General features: G+C 33.2%; 1 protein-coding gene across 4 annotated transcripts in view; it reads right to left on the bottom strand.

Annotated features, from left to right (window-relative positions):
• The window catches only part of LOC132703142 (myelin transcription factor 1), a 456,348-nt gene extending 443,431 nt beyond the window's left edge, over window positions 1-12,917 (bottom strand). For 3 of the 4 annotated variants that reach the window (XM_060672238.1, XM_060672236.1, XM_060672239.1), the window contains exons 1-2: window positions 12,782-12,917; window positions 8,174-8,315 (exon numbers count right to left, since the gene is read on the bottom strand). In XM_060672238.1, coding sequence (XP_060528221.1) covers window positions 8,174-8,308 — 135 coding nt within the window. In that variant the 5' untranslated portion in view covers window positions 8,309-8,315; window positions 12,782-12,917. Of the gene's footprint in view, window positions 1-8,173; window positions 8,509-12,781 lie in introns of those variants that run through there. The other variant, XM_060672237.1, reaches the window with a different exon arrangement.
• Between the last annotated feature and the right edge of the window lie 613 nt (window positions 12,918-13,530).

Raw genomic sequence — 13,530 nt, forward strand, 5'->3', positions numbered from 1 at the left:
GCTTTTACTTGCTGAAAATCGCTTTCACACAATTAAATTAGAACAATAAACGTACAGATTTTCACAGTTATTTAATGATTTATGACAGGTGTGCCTTTATCAAATACAACCTAAAGGCACGGTGTTGCCGAAACAGCTCATCAAATAACTGTGAAAATCTAAACATTTTTTGTTCTAATTTAATTGTATATAAATATATTGCTGTTAAATGATTCTATTTCCCTACCTGAGACTATTCGAGGTGATGACCGTATCATAACAAATTTTCCAAAAGTGCCCTGTTTACAAATAAGGGCGACCGTTCCAGGAATTGACGTTTCGCTCCACCATATATATGAATTGGTCGCATATATTTAAAAGAGTTTCCCGGAACGGAAGTATCCGAAAGGCTATGTCAAACGAATCGTTTCGCAATCATTCTTTGGTATAATTGAATTGATTGCTTAGACAAACGGTCTCAAAGGCAGAAAGCATTGCAGGCCACTCGGACTCTCAGAGCCGGAGCACAAAAGCATTCCTTCTCAAAACGTCATTAATTAAATTCAGGGATTTGTTTTTGCCTCTGAGAGAGATTTGATTCCCTTTTTGTTCTTCTCTTCCATTCTCCATGTGTGGGCCCGAGTTAATAAGGTTAAAACGTGTGAAGCTTCCGACTTTATGTTTTTCTCTGGTTTCGCCACTAAGCTTGAACTATAGGGGATCAAGTTAATATAAAATGAAAATTTCTCTTCTCTTGCTTGCCCGGCTGGTACTGTAGTATTTGCGAACGGGATCCGTTCTTCTTTGATGTTTTATGTCAGGAGAAACCATTTAAATATAATGTTACAAAAAAATTATAATTAAATTAAAAATATAATTTCCCGGTTATGTAAAAATAGACACCACCCTTAAATGTTTAAAAGATACAATATTTGTGCGACTTCACAGCTTTATATGTGAAAATTAAAAAAATTGTGAATTATTAGTGCTTTTCAAAATGGTGGCACAAGAGCAATTTCCTCATGTTTACGACGACTACATCATATTGCTTTTTCCTTTATTGACTTCCCTGAAATTTTGCTGAAGAAGACCTTAGTAATCAATTTGATTTTTAATTTTTCAAAGAAACTTCCGCAGGCTGTGAAACTTGTAGGTACATCTTCTGGACCCAAAGTTTCGGACAGCGCTCTGAAGAAGCCAGCAGCATGTTTGGCGAAAGGTCAATATTCGGTACTGAAGAAATCCAGAGGATGTGTATACATTTTTTTTTTGGCAAATAACTCGGATCTGGTATAACCTGTCATTTACTATAATATTATAAATTTAAATACGACAAATTTGAGCAAACCCAGCAAAAACCATTTTAAGAGACATGTTTGTTGAATAATTTATTGGTTGTTTCCATTTTTATTGTCTAAATAAATATTTTTGGTTCGGTTCTATATTGCACTTTTTCCTAAAGAAACAATGACACAAAGAATGAAAATTTTGGAGTTACTTTGTTTTTTGCTTGTTTAGTTACCATACAACAAACAACCCTGACGAAGCACTCTTGAAGCAACTTAATTAAATGACCAATGCCATATTTTCAAACAAGACGAAAAAAACAAATAATAATCGTATTTATTTAGCATAAATAAATAACAGAAAACAATCGTATTTACATTTTAAATATACGAGCCAGTAGCAAAATAGGAAAATTTAAATAAGTATAAAAATACAAAATTCCACAAAACAATTATAAAAGAAAAATCAGATTAAAATTTCAGACAATAGATAAGTTTTAATTAATCTTTTAAAAGCATTTAAATTATCACAGTCCTTAATATTTTTTGGCAGCCTATTAAACTCTAAAAAACCTATGTTTAAAATGGTATTCAACATATGTGTAGTTTTACATCGATTGACTAGGATAAAATCAGTACGGTTTCTAGTGTTATAGTCATGAACATTCTTAAAGTAATTAACCCTATTACCTATGTATGGCGGCATCATTTTATTTTTTATCTTAAATATAAATATAAAGGCATCAAACATTACTTTTTGCTTTACAGTTAATATTTGCGACACATTTAACATAGCCATCACAGGTGTATATCTATTACATTTTAGAATTGCGCGCATTGCATAAAATTGAACAATATTGCAGATGTGGCGCCGCCAAGCTATTGTAAAGAGACAATTTTGTATAACATGTTAAGTTTTTGCCTGCTCTACATATGAAACCCAACTTTTGTGAGAACTTTCTCACTATATAATCACAATGTGCATCAAAATTTAATTGTGGATCTAATATAATTGCCAAATATTTTATATGTTTCTCATACTGCAAATTAACACCATTTATATTAATATTAACACTCTCCAGATCCAAAGAACTTCAACTTATTATAACGACACATATCATGCTATCGTCGGCAAATAATGTAATTTTGCTGTTTTTCACAACTTGAGCTAGATCACTAACATACAGAAGAAACAATAATTGCCCAAACACAGTCCCCTGTGGTACTCCATGATCCACCAAAGTGGACTCAGACACAGATGTCTCATACTTTACTTTTTGTGTTCTGCCAGATTTTAGCCAATCCAGGGCTAAGTGCTTTATACCAAACAAATAAAAAACAAAACTATTGTTATCGACAGCCCCAACAAATTCATCACAGATACTAACCATCACAGTCTCGCAAGAATGTCCCGTTCGAAATCCCGATTGACTAGAGACAATTAAATTATTTTCATCACAATGACTCTGCATTATCGACTCACCTTGGCTTGATAAATTTACGTATAAAATCTGTGAAGATTACTGTCCAAAATCAAAAACTTCAAACACCTTGTAAAAAGTTAACGGTCCCACCTTTCAACAGTTAATGCTGGAAAGACCACGCGCATACAGAAGAGATAATTTCCCAAATTTATTCGGAATTCGAATAGATAATAATTTAACAATATTGAAAATTATATCCTTGAAATGCGCTGATTAGAGAACGCGGATAATATTAATCACCAATGGCATCCGAAGCACCTCTCGGCGGCGCGCCTTTATAAATCTTACAATGTCCCGGGCCAGGAGGACGTAAACAATGGAAGGTGAAGAACCCGAACCACCTAGACTACCATAAATATCTTCGGATTCGTAATCCGGCACTTTGCCTAGTTGCCTTCCGCATGAAAGCCTATACATTCCACCCTATTATCATCATTTGCTCGGAAACTTTATACGACCGTGATTCAATAATCGTGGCTGATCGCCGAGGCAGCAAAAGGTATGTCATTCGACTAGTTCGAGACAAAGAAACATCTCAAAGAGAAGTCGTTTGATATTTAGGACAAAGGATGCAGGAATTAGCAAAAAAGAAAAATTCTTTATTCTATTAAAGTGTGGAGAGCAATAATAATAATTTTCTCTATTTTTCCTAAAAATCAATAATCAATTAATTAAAATTAATTATTAACCAAAATAATTGCAAATCAAAAATCAGGAAATTGACGAGCTGAGAGCATCGTCGGGTCTGCAAAAAAATGTCGGATTTAGTAGAAAACTGAGTCTTGTTTTATGCGATTGAAACTAAATGCGGAATTGTAGATAACGTTTTGTCAAACATCATCCGAAATAGGGCAACAATCAGTGTTCAGGGAAATCCAGAGTATAGTTATGGGTTAGGTTTCATAGTGTGGAAATAGAAATAGATATGGATAGCGAAGCTTGTGTAATAACGATAGCAGTGAAACAGTGGAAAATAAAAATAAAGCAATTATAAAAGTATACAAATATTCATAAAGCAAATATGGATTTTGTGACTTTACTAATGAAATGTAATTTCTATTAAAATTTGGAAAAACAACCGACTTTTTGGAAAATCAATAGCTTATGCACTTATGAGGTTATTCACTTAATTATTGTTATTTCAATGCCATAGACAATAAAGGTCTCGACAATACGTGATCTTTTACTGTTTGTTGTTGTTATTTCAGGAATGTTATATAAATAAAATAATTTGAACTACAATTAGTAAGTTCTATAAAAAGAAAAGAACTTGCTGGTCGAAAAATAATAATTAATTTCCACTAACAACCAAAACTATTATTACATATCGCAACAAAATGAAAATGTTTAACTTCTCCATTTTTAAGTTCATTTTATTTCACTAGTTTTGTTAATTTTGGTTAATTCGGTTAAGTTAAGTACTTTCGCCCTGTAAGTTGAACAGAATTGATCCTTTCACAATCATGCATTTATGACTTTTTGTATGTATACACTTCTTCAAGCACGGGAACAATGGCTGTTTGAAAGAACCCAATAATGACGAAACCCCTCTTACTGTAAAATCAACGACATGCTTGGTAAGTCGTCATATTTATTTATTTAAAAAAACGATTACCCCACAATCTGCCTCCAAACAAATCACAAACTGTTTTTTGGTTCAATACATTTTTGATGAGTTAAACGGTTTTAAACCGATTCTTTCTTTCCCCCCAAAGGTAAGGTGGGCAGGAGCGTATTTGACTTTATTAAAGAGATTTTTCGTAGATATATAATAATTTCTGTTATTAATGCAAATCATAAATTAAAAATTTACTTCGCAGAAATGTCGATTCTAGGAATTAACATTTGTTTACTCTTCTCGTCCCTATATTTTTTACGACTGTGTATATTTAACCACTTTTAATTTTGTTTAATAAATTTTATTCTAACTTTCTTCTCTATTGGTTTTTGAATTACTATAGAATATATAATTACTTTGAAAATGAGGTAAGATTTTAAGTTTATATTTTTATATTATATTAATGAATGATCATAAAAATGACAAAATACAAACGTTCCTTTTTTTTTGAAAAAGCGACAACTGACAGTTCCAAATAGAATTTATAACAAAGTATAATAATGGATTCTTGTGATGTCACAATCGGTATCCAGATAATATGTTGGTCACAAAACTGATTACTTTTTACTATTCATTGATTTACACGACAAGAACCGTCATTCCCCGAATCAGATCCATTTTTTTCTTCCAGTAAATAACCTGGATGATTACAAATGCCACACACTGCTTAGGAAGAGTGGAAAAAAAGAATGCAGCTTTCGAAGCAGGATTCAGATTGACTCTTAGCATATAGATAATAAGATATATAGTGGCCCTACTATGGTAAAAATTGAGGCGCTATGATTTTTTCGTAGAGAAGATATGGATCTTTTGCGCATGCGCCACCCCCCAGCTGACTGAGTTGTTACATTGCCGTATTTTTTCTGAAAAATTGATTAATTTTTTTAAGAACCAACATCAACATCAAGCTAAGTAATTACTATTGTCACAGAATAGTCTGTGCCCTGTGTCATTGTTTTTTTCATTTTTGGTGTCAATATATCAGTAGCATAGTCACAAACTTGTGTAATTTGTGCTTTCACGAAATCTTCTTAAAGAAAAAGTGATGCCTATATATTTGACATTTAACAAACTGGAAAATAGACTTACACAAATGTTTACATGTGAATTTACTAAACAGAATTCCCTACATTTTTAGGTACACTTAAATAGGTACGAAGGATGTTTGGGTAATATGTTTTAGTGTACAAGAATCACAGGAAATATAAGAAGCAATTAAGCTACAAGTTGAATTTTTACTAGAACAAGCATAAGAAATACCCCGTATGAATTATTACTGTCTATAGGAGGTGCTTCTTGAACATTTTTTCACTTAGATATGTCATGTGCGACATTTTGCATCTCAAAGTTATTTTAATGAAGGTTAAATCTATGAGTTGTGAAAAACTTACCCCGATTTACAAAAAAAATAGCTTACATTAAAAAATAAATGTAGAAATTGCATCGTATCTACAGGGCCTGAAGAACAAAAACGCTAAATTCATAATACTGACGTCGACGTGGGTGCTGTAATTCTGCACTGCTCTTGCAGACCTTAACTCCTTTTTTGCCTGAAAATTTAATAGGATTTCGACATATATTGAAAAAATACTGCCGCATCCAAACATTAACAATGTGTCGGCGGCCATGATGCTTGTTGAAAATGGCGAGTTCTTATTTATACTGAGTACTAAAGTAGACGAGCACTTTAACAATGTGACACGCACATAAAGAGTCCCATCAAACTACATCAATAAATAAATATGTACTGTACGACCAAAAATATTGTGCATTTATTGCGTTGACGTTTTAAGTATTTTACAGTACCTTATCGGCAGACCTTCGCAGGACCGTAGTTAAACACATCCTAACAGATGTTTATTCTGCATTTAGTAGATCTAGCCTGAGATGGACCGTAACGAATATTTGTAGAAACTTGAAATTTTTATTTGAAACGTAAAAGGACGTATCGTTCTGAAGAGTTTAATCCAAATTGCAATATGTTCGTATATATTACGGAGGTGTTCGAATGTGATGCTTCCAGTAAGTACGTATTCATATACCTGATTCTCGATCTTTGACCCTGCGACGCTGTTTTCACTGGATAAATCAAAGGCTAAAGGTAAGTAACTGTGCTCTATTTATCTTAGAGGTAAGTTTGAAAATAATCATTTTTGTTTTGTGTGCCTAACGATTAACAACATTCTTCTTCTTGTATTTTGTGTCTTCTATATAGTTCTTCGATTTGTAAACAATAACAGTTTTTTTTTAAACTATATTTAACCCGATTGAGATAATTTGGTCTGAGTTGAAAACTGCACCAAAATTTAGTTATAGTACCATAAACATAATTCGGCAAGAGATATACCATGACCAGAAATATTGTGTTTTTACAAACGAACCCGTGATGAACTTTGCCTATTGTTTATTCCTCCAAACCCGCAGCCCCTTATAGAACACACTGATACTGATACTTTATTATTATTATATGTAATATTTTGTATATTAATAATGATACTAAGTAGAAATGTAATGAAATAGAACATAATACGAATAATAATAATAAGAATATAATAATAAAAATTGCTCGGCGACAAAGATTAAAAACATACTGATTAGTGTAGGTAGATAAATTCCTAGGACGGTCCTGGAATGGTTACGGGTAAGGGTCTGATCGATAAGGTAGTCTATAAGGGGCTACGGTTTTGGAGTAATAAACAGTATGCAAAGTTAATTACGGGGTCGGTTGTAAAAACACAATATTTTTAGTCATGGTATAAGTAAAAAGCACATACCGGCAATCGTCATGGATTTTATGTACCGATGTATTGTTACGTCGTCAAACCCTGTAAATGGGGTGGAAATATTTACAATATTAAATAAAGTACCAAATAACGGATATAACGTTTGGTATGGCGAAGTTTTATTTGAGGCCTCATTATTCTTTATGCTTTTTTCATAAACCCAAGTTCAGACTGTGTCTTGTCACGCGACACTGCAATATACAATCACCGGTAGATCGTGGGAATTTCAACACTCCATAATGCTATTACAATAAAACAACAATAGCGATTTATAAATTATTATCGCCGTATATGTGTAACAACACTTTGTTTCTTCGGATACTAGAAGTAATTCTGAAAAACGTAGGCGTAGCTCAGCTAATTTAATGTTATAATATCCCTAAAAAATGTATAAGATATATCTAATAAAAAATTGAAGAATTAACACACAAAAGCGTCGCAATTTTTAAACAGGTCGTAACCTGTCAGCCTACGAATTTCATGTAAATGTGTAAAGTCTAACTAGATTTAATTAGTACTCAAACCTTAATGCAAAAAAAGCACAACCCGAACAAGCATATTTACAATGGAAACTTAGCTTTGTGTAAGGAGGAAATATTAAAAAATACATTAAAAATCAATCCGCTAAAAATGTTTTACAACGGGCGGGGGTTTATTGAATATAGCGATAAAAGATAAAATAAAAAGATATAAATATAAAAATGATTTTTTTGTGTTTTTTTTGTCCATTCTTGTCATTTACTATAAAACGCGCAGGTTCGACGAATAAGTGCCCTTTTTATTTATTAATACGAATTTAATTAAATACCAAATTGAAACTAATGGCGTCATCTATCGGAAACTCACCGAACCGTAGACCGAGGAAAACGCGGAAACTCCGCTAAGGGAGGCAAGCGACGTTAGAAATCTATAACGCGCAAAGGGCGGGGTAAGGGATAGTAAAACATGAATATTTCATTTATTTTTATAAATAACCTAGGTTAAAAAACTGCAAAAAGGTCGTTTAAGATTCAAAGCACTTACCTTTCTACCCTGAGATTCATTCAAAGATAGAATAAGCCTTCTAGATGATCCAGCCGGCCGTTGCGAATTTTTGGCCGGCCTCAGCTGCAACAAGTCTTCAATGGAATGACTTTGGCGTTTGGGTCTGCTCGCCATACCAGCGCTGGGAAAAATAATAACTTATTATCAACCGAAGTGCCGTTTTCAAACAAATTTACAACATCTATTTAGTTTCTGGTGGTACTTTTAACTTGTCTTGCGCTTCTAAACGATTTCCTCATTTTTGCTGCTCTTGTGTCTAGTTTCTCAATCTGGGAGCGGTAGAAGTTTTTTATAAAATGTTATGAGCCAAAGTAGTCATTTTTATTAAAGTCTATGATTAGAATAATCATTATTTGTAGATTTGTAGATTATTTTAAGATCTTTTTATATTTTATTATTATTAATTATTTATATTTTATATTTTTGTTTTCTTTTTGATAAAAACAAAAGAAATAAAACAGAAAATTTAAAAATAAAAATGTTGAATTTTTAATAACTAATTAAACAGAAATATAAATATTTTTAAAGTGACTGACAAAGCAAATATTTTTTAACAACAAAGATCCGATAGAGAGTTTAAAATGATATTAACAGTAAACCTACTTTTTGAAAGCTTTTGAAGCTGTATTTAAAAAAAGAAAAATTTATATACCTTATGTAAAAAATACAGGGTGGCTTATTCCTGAGATGAAGTTTAAGAAGATAAAGAAAGAAAATAAAAAACTTAAATTAAAAATTATTCGAGAAATGGTTGTTTGTAATGGTTTAATTGTAATTGAGAGTAAAATCTGTGGCATAAGCGTTCAATTTCAAAAAAATAAATTTTATTGGGTTGAAGGCATTCTGTATACAGCTCGAATTTCCATTCAATTGAAATTTTACGAAGGTCTATGTACACACACAATATCACTTTGTAATACACAGGCGAGTTCAAAATTTCCCTACATTTTATCTGGAAATTATTCTAAAAACTATTCTGGAAAATACATGATCTTATTATGAAATATCTATATTTTTCGTTACACCCGGTAAACATAATTGAAATATACATTTTGGTACATCCTTAGACTTTTGATTTCATTGTTTTACATATCTCTAATAAAAACAAAGATATCGCATACGGATATACTGTCCTAGCACTACTCGGTTATGTGCTAGAAATTCGTGAAAAATAACTGTCATAATCAGCCCAGTACGAATAATTAATCCAGTTTTTTAACGGATATCTTCACCGACTTTTGAATAAATAGAAACACGAAGCAAAGACATTTCGTTTCCCGTGGAGTTGTGTCTGTCCAGTTAAAATCAAGCAACTTCCGGCTCCAAGTTTTACCTCTCCGGAAGCACAATTAGCGTCGAAAATATTCATCGGTCGAGAGACAGACCCGTTCAGTGTCAATTTGCACCTTTCCTGCAATTAATAAACTTCACCCGAGCAATTATTGAGTTATTCAAATAGCAATATTTCCGTCTTGGTTCCTCTTAATCAGTATTCCGTTGTTTACCTCCAGATATCAAACTCTCATTGTTTATAAAAGTTTGCGAACTACTCGAAAAGTTTCGTAATAAGGTATCGATTTTCTACTTTGCGAAGTTGACGGGGCGCGCGGGTGGGTAGCAGGGGGATGAGGGGGCGAACCTCGGCGGAATGCGGTAGAGATTACTTTCAGACACGGACATTAAAAATACGACGAAAATTATTGCCAAGTTTTTGGTAGGCTACATTTATTGTATAATTTGTAGTACAATAGAATTTAGTGATATCACACGCGATGCCATCTGTTAGATTTGGCATGAACTTACTGACTTCCAAAAATTTCATTTATAATTTTTATTCAATTATTGCTTAAATAGTTATTCAACGAATATACAGAGTAATTAATTAATTACTGGGAATATTTGAACTGTAGAATTTCATTTGCAGCTCTAATTGTGGACAAAAACTCCAATAAGTCAGTAGAGAGTTTTCATGGAATAATGCTTAAATTTAAAGCAACACCGAATTCTGTCAATGTGATTCAGGTCTATGCCCGTACAGCAGACAAGGAAGAGGAGGAAATTGGTCGAACTTCTATCAAGAAATTGAAGCTGTTTTGAAAAATACCAAAAACCACGAAGTGAACAATAATTACGGGTGATTTTAACGATAAGGTTGGTCAGGAGGGAGTTGAAGGGTCCATTGGTAGATTTGCCAGTTTTGCCAAACTGATATCATGAACACCTGCTTCAAACCATCAGACATAAGACATAAAATGCTATAGAATATTCTCATCATTGAATACTAGCCCATATGTAGCTTAAGTATATTAAAAAATAATTCATAAGAGAACATTTGCTAAGCTGCACTCCGAAATCAACGATAACCAATTAGGGCTTGACATGAATCAAGACACACACACCTGCTTTTTTGCTTTCGAGAAGGCGTTTGATAGCGTTCATCATCAGAAACCATACAAATAGAACAAGACAAGAATAGCAAATCTTTACTGGAAACAAACTGCAAAAGTTCGAAACCAAGATCAACTCACAGATGAAGTAGAGATTCTTTGATATTATTACAGACCAGTGAAGATCTGCAAACCCTTTTACAAAGACTAAATGATATATTTCAATAAGGATTAACTTAAAGAAAACAAAACATTGCAGCAGCAGAAATTTGAGATTAAGGAGTTTTCAACATTACTTTACGGATAAGAAGCATCGATACTTAAAAAGGCGGATAAGGACAGGATCGGAACTTTAAAAAGATGGTGTTATCGACGAAGATTGAGAAACTCATGAACTGAAAGGGTTTCCAACTTAGAACTGCAATAAATAACTCAGAAACAGCAAGAATTAGCTAGCACCCCAAAAAGAAGAAAATTAGAATACATTGGTCATGTAATTAGAGCACCTAAATATGCAATGTTACAGGGCATTATGGATGAAAAGGTCAAAGACAGAAAGAGTCAAGGAGGAGAAGAAACTCTTGGCTCAAAAATTTAAGGAAATGGTTTGGAATGATATCAAACCAGCTATACAGGGCGTCTGTTAATAAGAACAGGAAATCCAATCACAGTTAGTGGCGTAAAATATCGAGAGAGTCAACCAGTCACGTTGCCGCTATCATATAATTGGAGGAGCAGGAAATGTTTATTTAGCATATTGTACCAGGGTGTAGTACCTACACCTCCCACCAAGTATGACAAGAATATGTAAAATGGCTTAAAAATGCTGGGCAAAAATATATAAATATATTTAAATAGAAACCATCAGTAAGGAGCTGCATTTTTTCTAAGTGATTTGGATTTAATCTTAATAGTTTGATTTTGACTTTACAAGCTATGAATTGAAAGTTCTTTTTACAAGTCAAAAATTTTCAAGATCACATGTATTTTTAATATTCAAAATCAAAATAGGCGTTTGTAACTTTCTTTATTTAACTAATTCTGATAGGCCTATAATCAAAATTATGCACTATCCCCCATAATATTCCCCATCAAAAAATTGTATATTTGTGGCAATCAGTAAATACATGTTGTTTTACATGAAAGAGAATCGAAAAAACATTTATAATAATAATGGATATGGTAATAAAATTAAAATGGAGATGTAGAGGAAGCCAGACAATCACGTGTGCCTTTGGCGTTAAATTGTAAACACCAAAACAATTTCTTTTTTTTATAATAATAACTTATAGGCAAAAATGGAAGAAAAATAGTGTTTGTAGTGTTAGGCAGTGAAATCTTTTTTATGAAATTTAGAGAATATGTGTGAAGAGAGCGAAATAAGTAAAAAAGTAACCCCGTTATACTTTTTTAGAGCCCAAAAACATTTTTTTCCGGTTCTCTCGTGGGATAGCTTGGGCTAAAGTAAATACAATAACTACAAAAGAAAAATAATAAATAGAACTTTTGGGTTATATCCATCTTGGATGCCTTGAGCCAGAGATTCAGAAGCCTCTACCTGATGTTTCATATGCAGCAGTCATTTATTCATTTAGTTATTCAATATTTTTAATTTAACATTTTAATAGGATCCCTTAGCGATACAAAATGGGCAGCAACACGAGAACGTATTTCGCTTCATTCTTTTCCGGTGTTACCGCTGGCTTTCGTACGCAAGCACGAAAGTTTGCAAAACTTTTCTGGCGATTACGCCAAACTGGGGACTCATAAAACTCCGCCGAACTTTACGAATAATAAAAACGAAAATACGATTTTCGTTACATGCTCCTTTGTTTGTACCCTTATTTAACAGGTGGTGCAGACTAAAAATTCAGGTATTAATTGCCGTCGTCCGATCGTTAATAAGAATATAATTGCACTTAATACTAAAATGAATTCATGCCTCGCCCAGTTCGAGGTTTATCCACTAATTACACGACTACCGCACTAAACATCAACGAGGAATAAAACATCGGACCGGCTCTTGTTTAGAGCTTTTCAAAGTCCCGTGAATAAGATTTATTTGATTTCCTCTGGACCGCAGCGGCGTTTCCCTCGCGTCGTCCACGTCGTCGCGAACATAACCTAACAAACGCAAACATCACACAAACACTGCCAAACTCCGGACGCGTTAACAACAAAACTTTAAAACAACCCTTACCTGCTTATTTGTGGACTGACGCCGGTCAGAAATCACTCGAACCGTTTTAAAACCGTCACGAAATAAACGTTCGTCAGTTAAAGAAGTTACAAGAAGTTAGCGAAAAGAAAAGAGGCAGATATTCGCGATTAAAAACTTTTCGTACGGACTCTTGCGAGCATGATCCAATAGCGCGAGGGTACAAAGTTGGAAAATAAAATTTGTAGTATGCGCAGCGCACTCTAAAATCAATACGGCCGTAACTTCAGGAGTATATTCATTCTTAGTCATATCGTGGGCACTTGCGATTGTTTTTAGGAGTTTGGTTCGCGGCTGATTAATGTTGCAGGACATCCAACGCAATTAGATACCTATTTTTGTTCCGACAGCTATTGCTGCGTGTGACGGAATCGTCTGTTTGGCAGTTTGAATAAAATAGGGGCGCGTTTAAATTATGCGATTTCGTTTGTACGTACCTATCGCAAGTAAAAATTAATTTCAAGTACTTGCTGAAGCAATTAATTTGAAAATTAGAAAAATTAAAATACTTTCATTATAAAGCAAAACAGTAGTTTAGCACAGATCTTGATAATTTAATTTTTTCTTTGAAACCCTATGTTGTTTCTTATTGTCAAAGAAACAAAAATGCATTAGGCACTTTTTTCAAATTTGAAAACTCCAAGGAATTCGAATTGGCTATAGAACATAATAGAATGATGCGTTTCACAATTTAACCTCGGTTTTGCTTAAATTAAAACAATATATACAAG

The sequence above is a fragment of the Cylas formicarius genome, unplaced genomic scaffold, assembly GCF_029955315.1.
Source record: "Cylas formicarius isolate icCylForm1 unplaced genomic scaffold, icCylForm1.1 PGA_scaffold_6__28_contigs__length_40554024, whole genome shotgun sequence".
Classification (NCBI taxonomy): domain Eukaryota; kingdom Metazoa; phylum Arthropoda; class Insecta; order Coleoptera; family Brentidae; genus Cylas; species Cylas formicarius.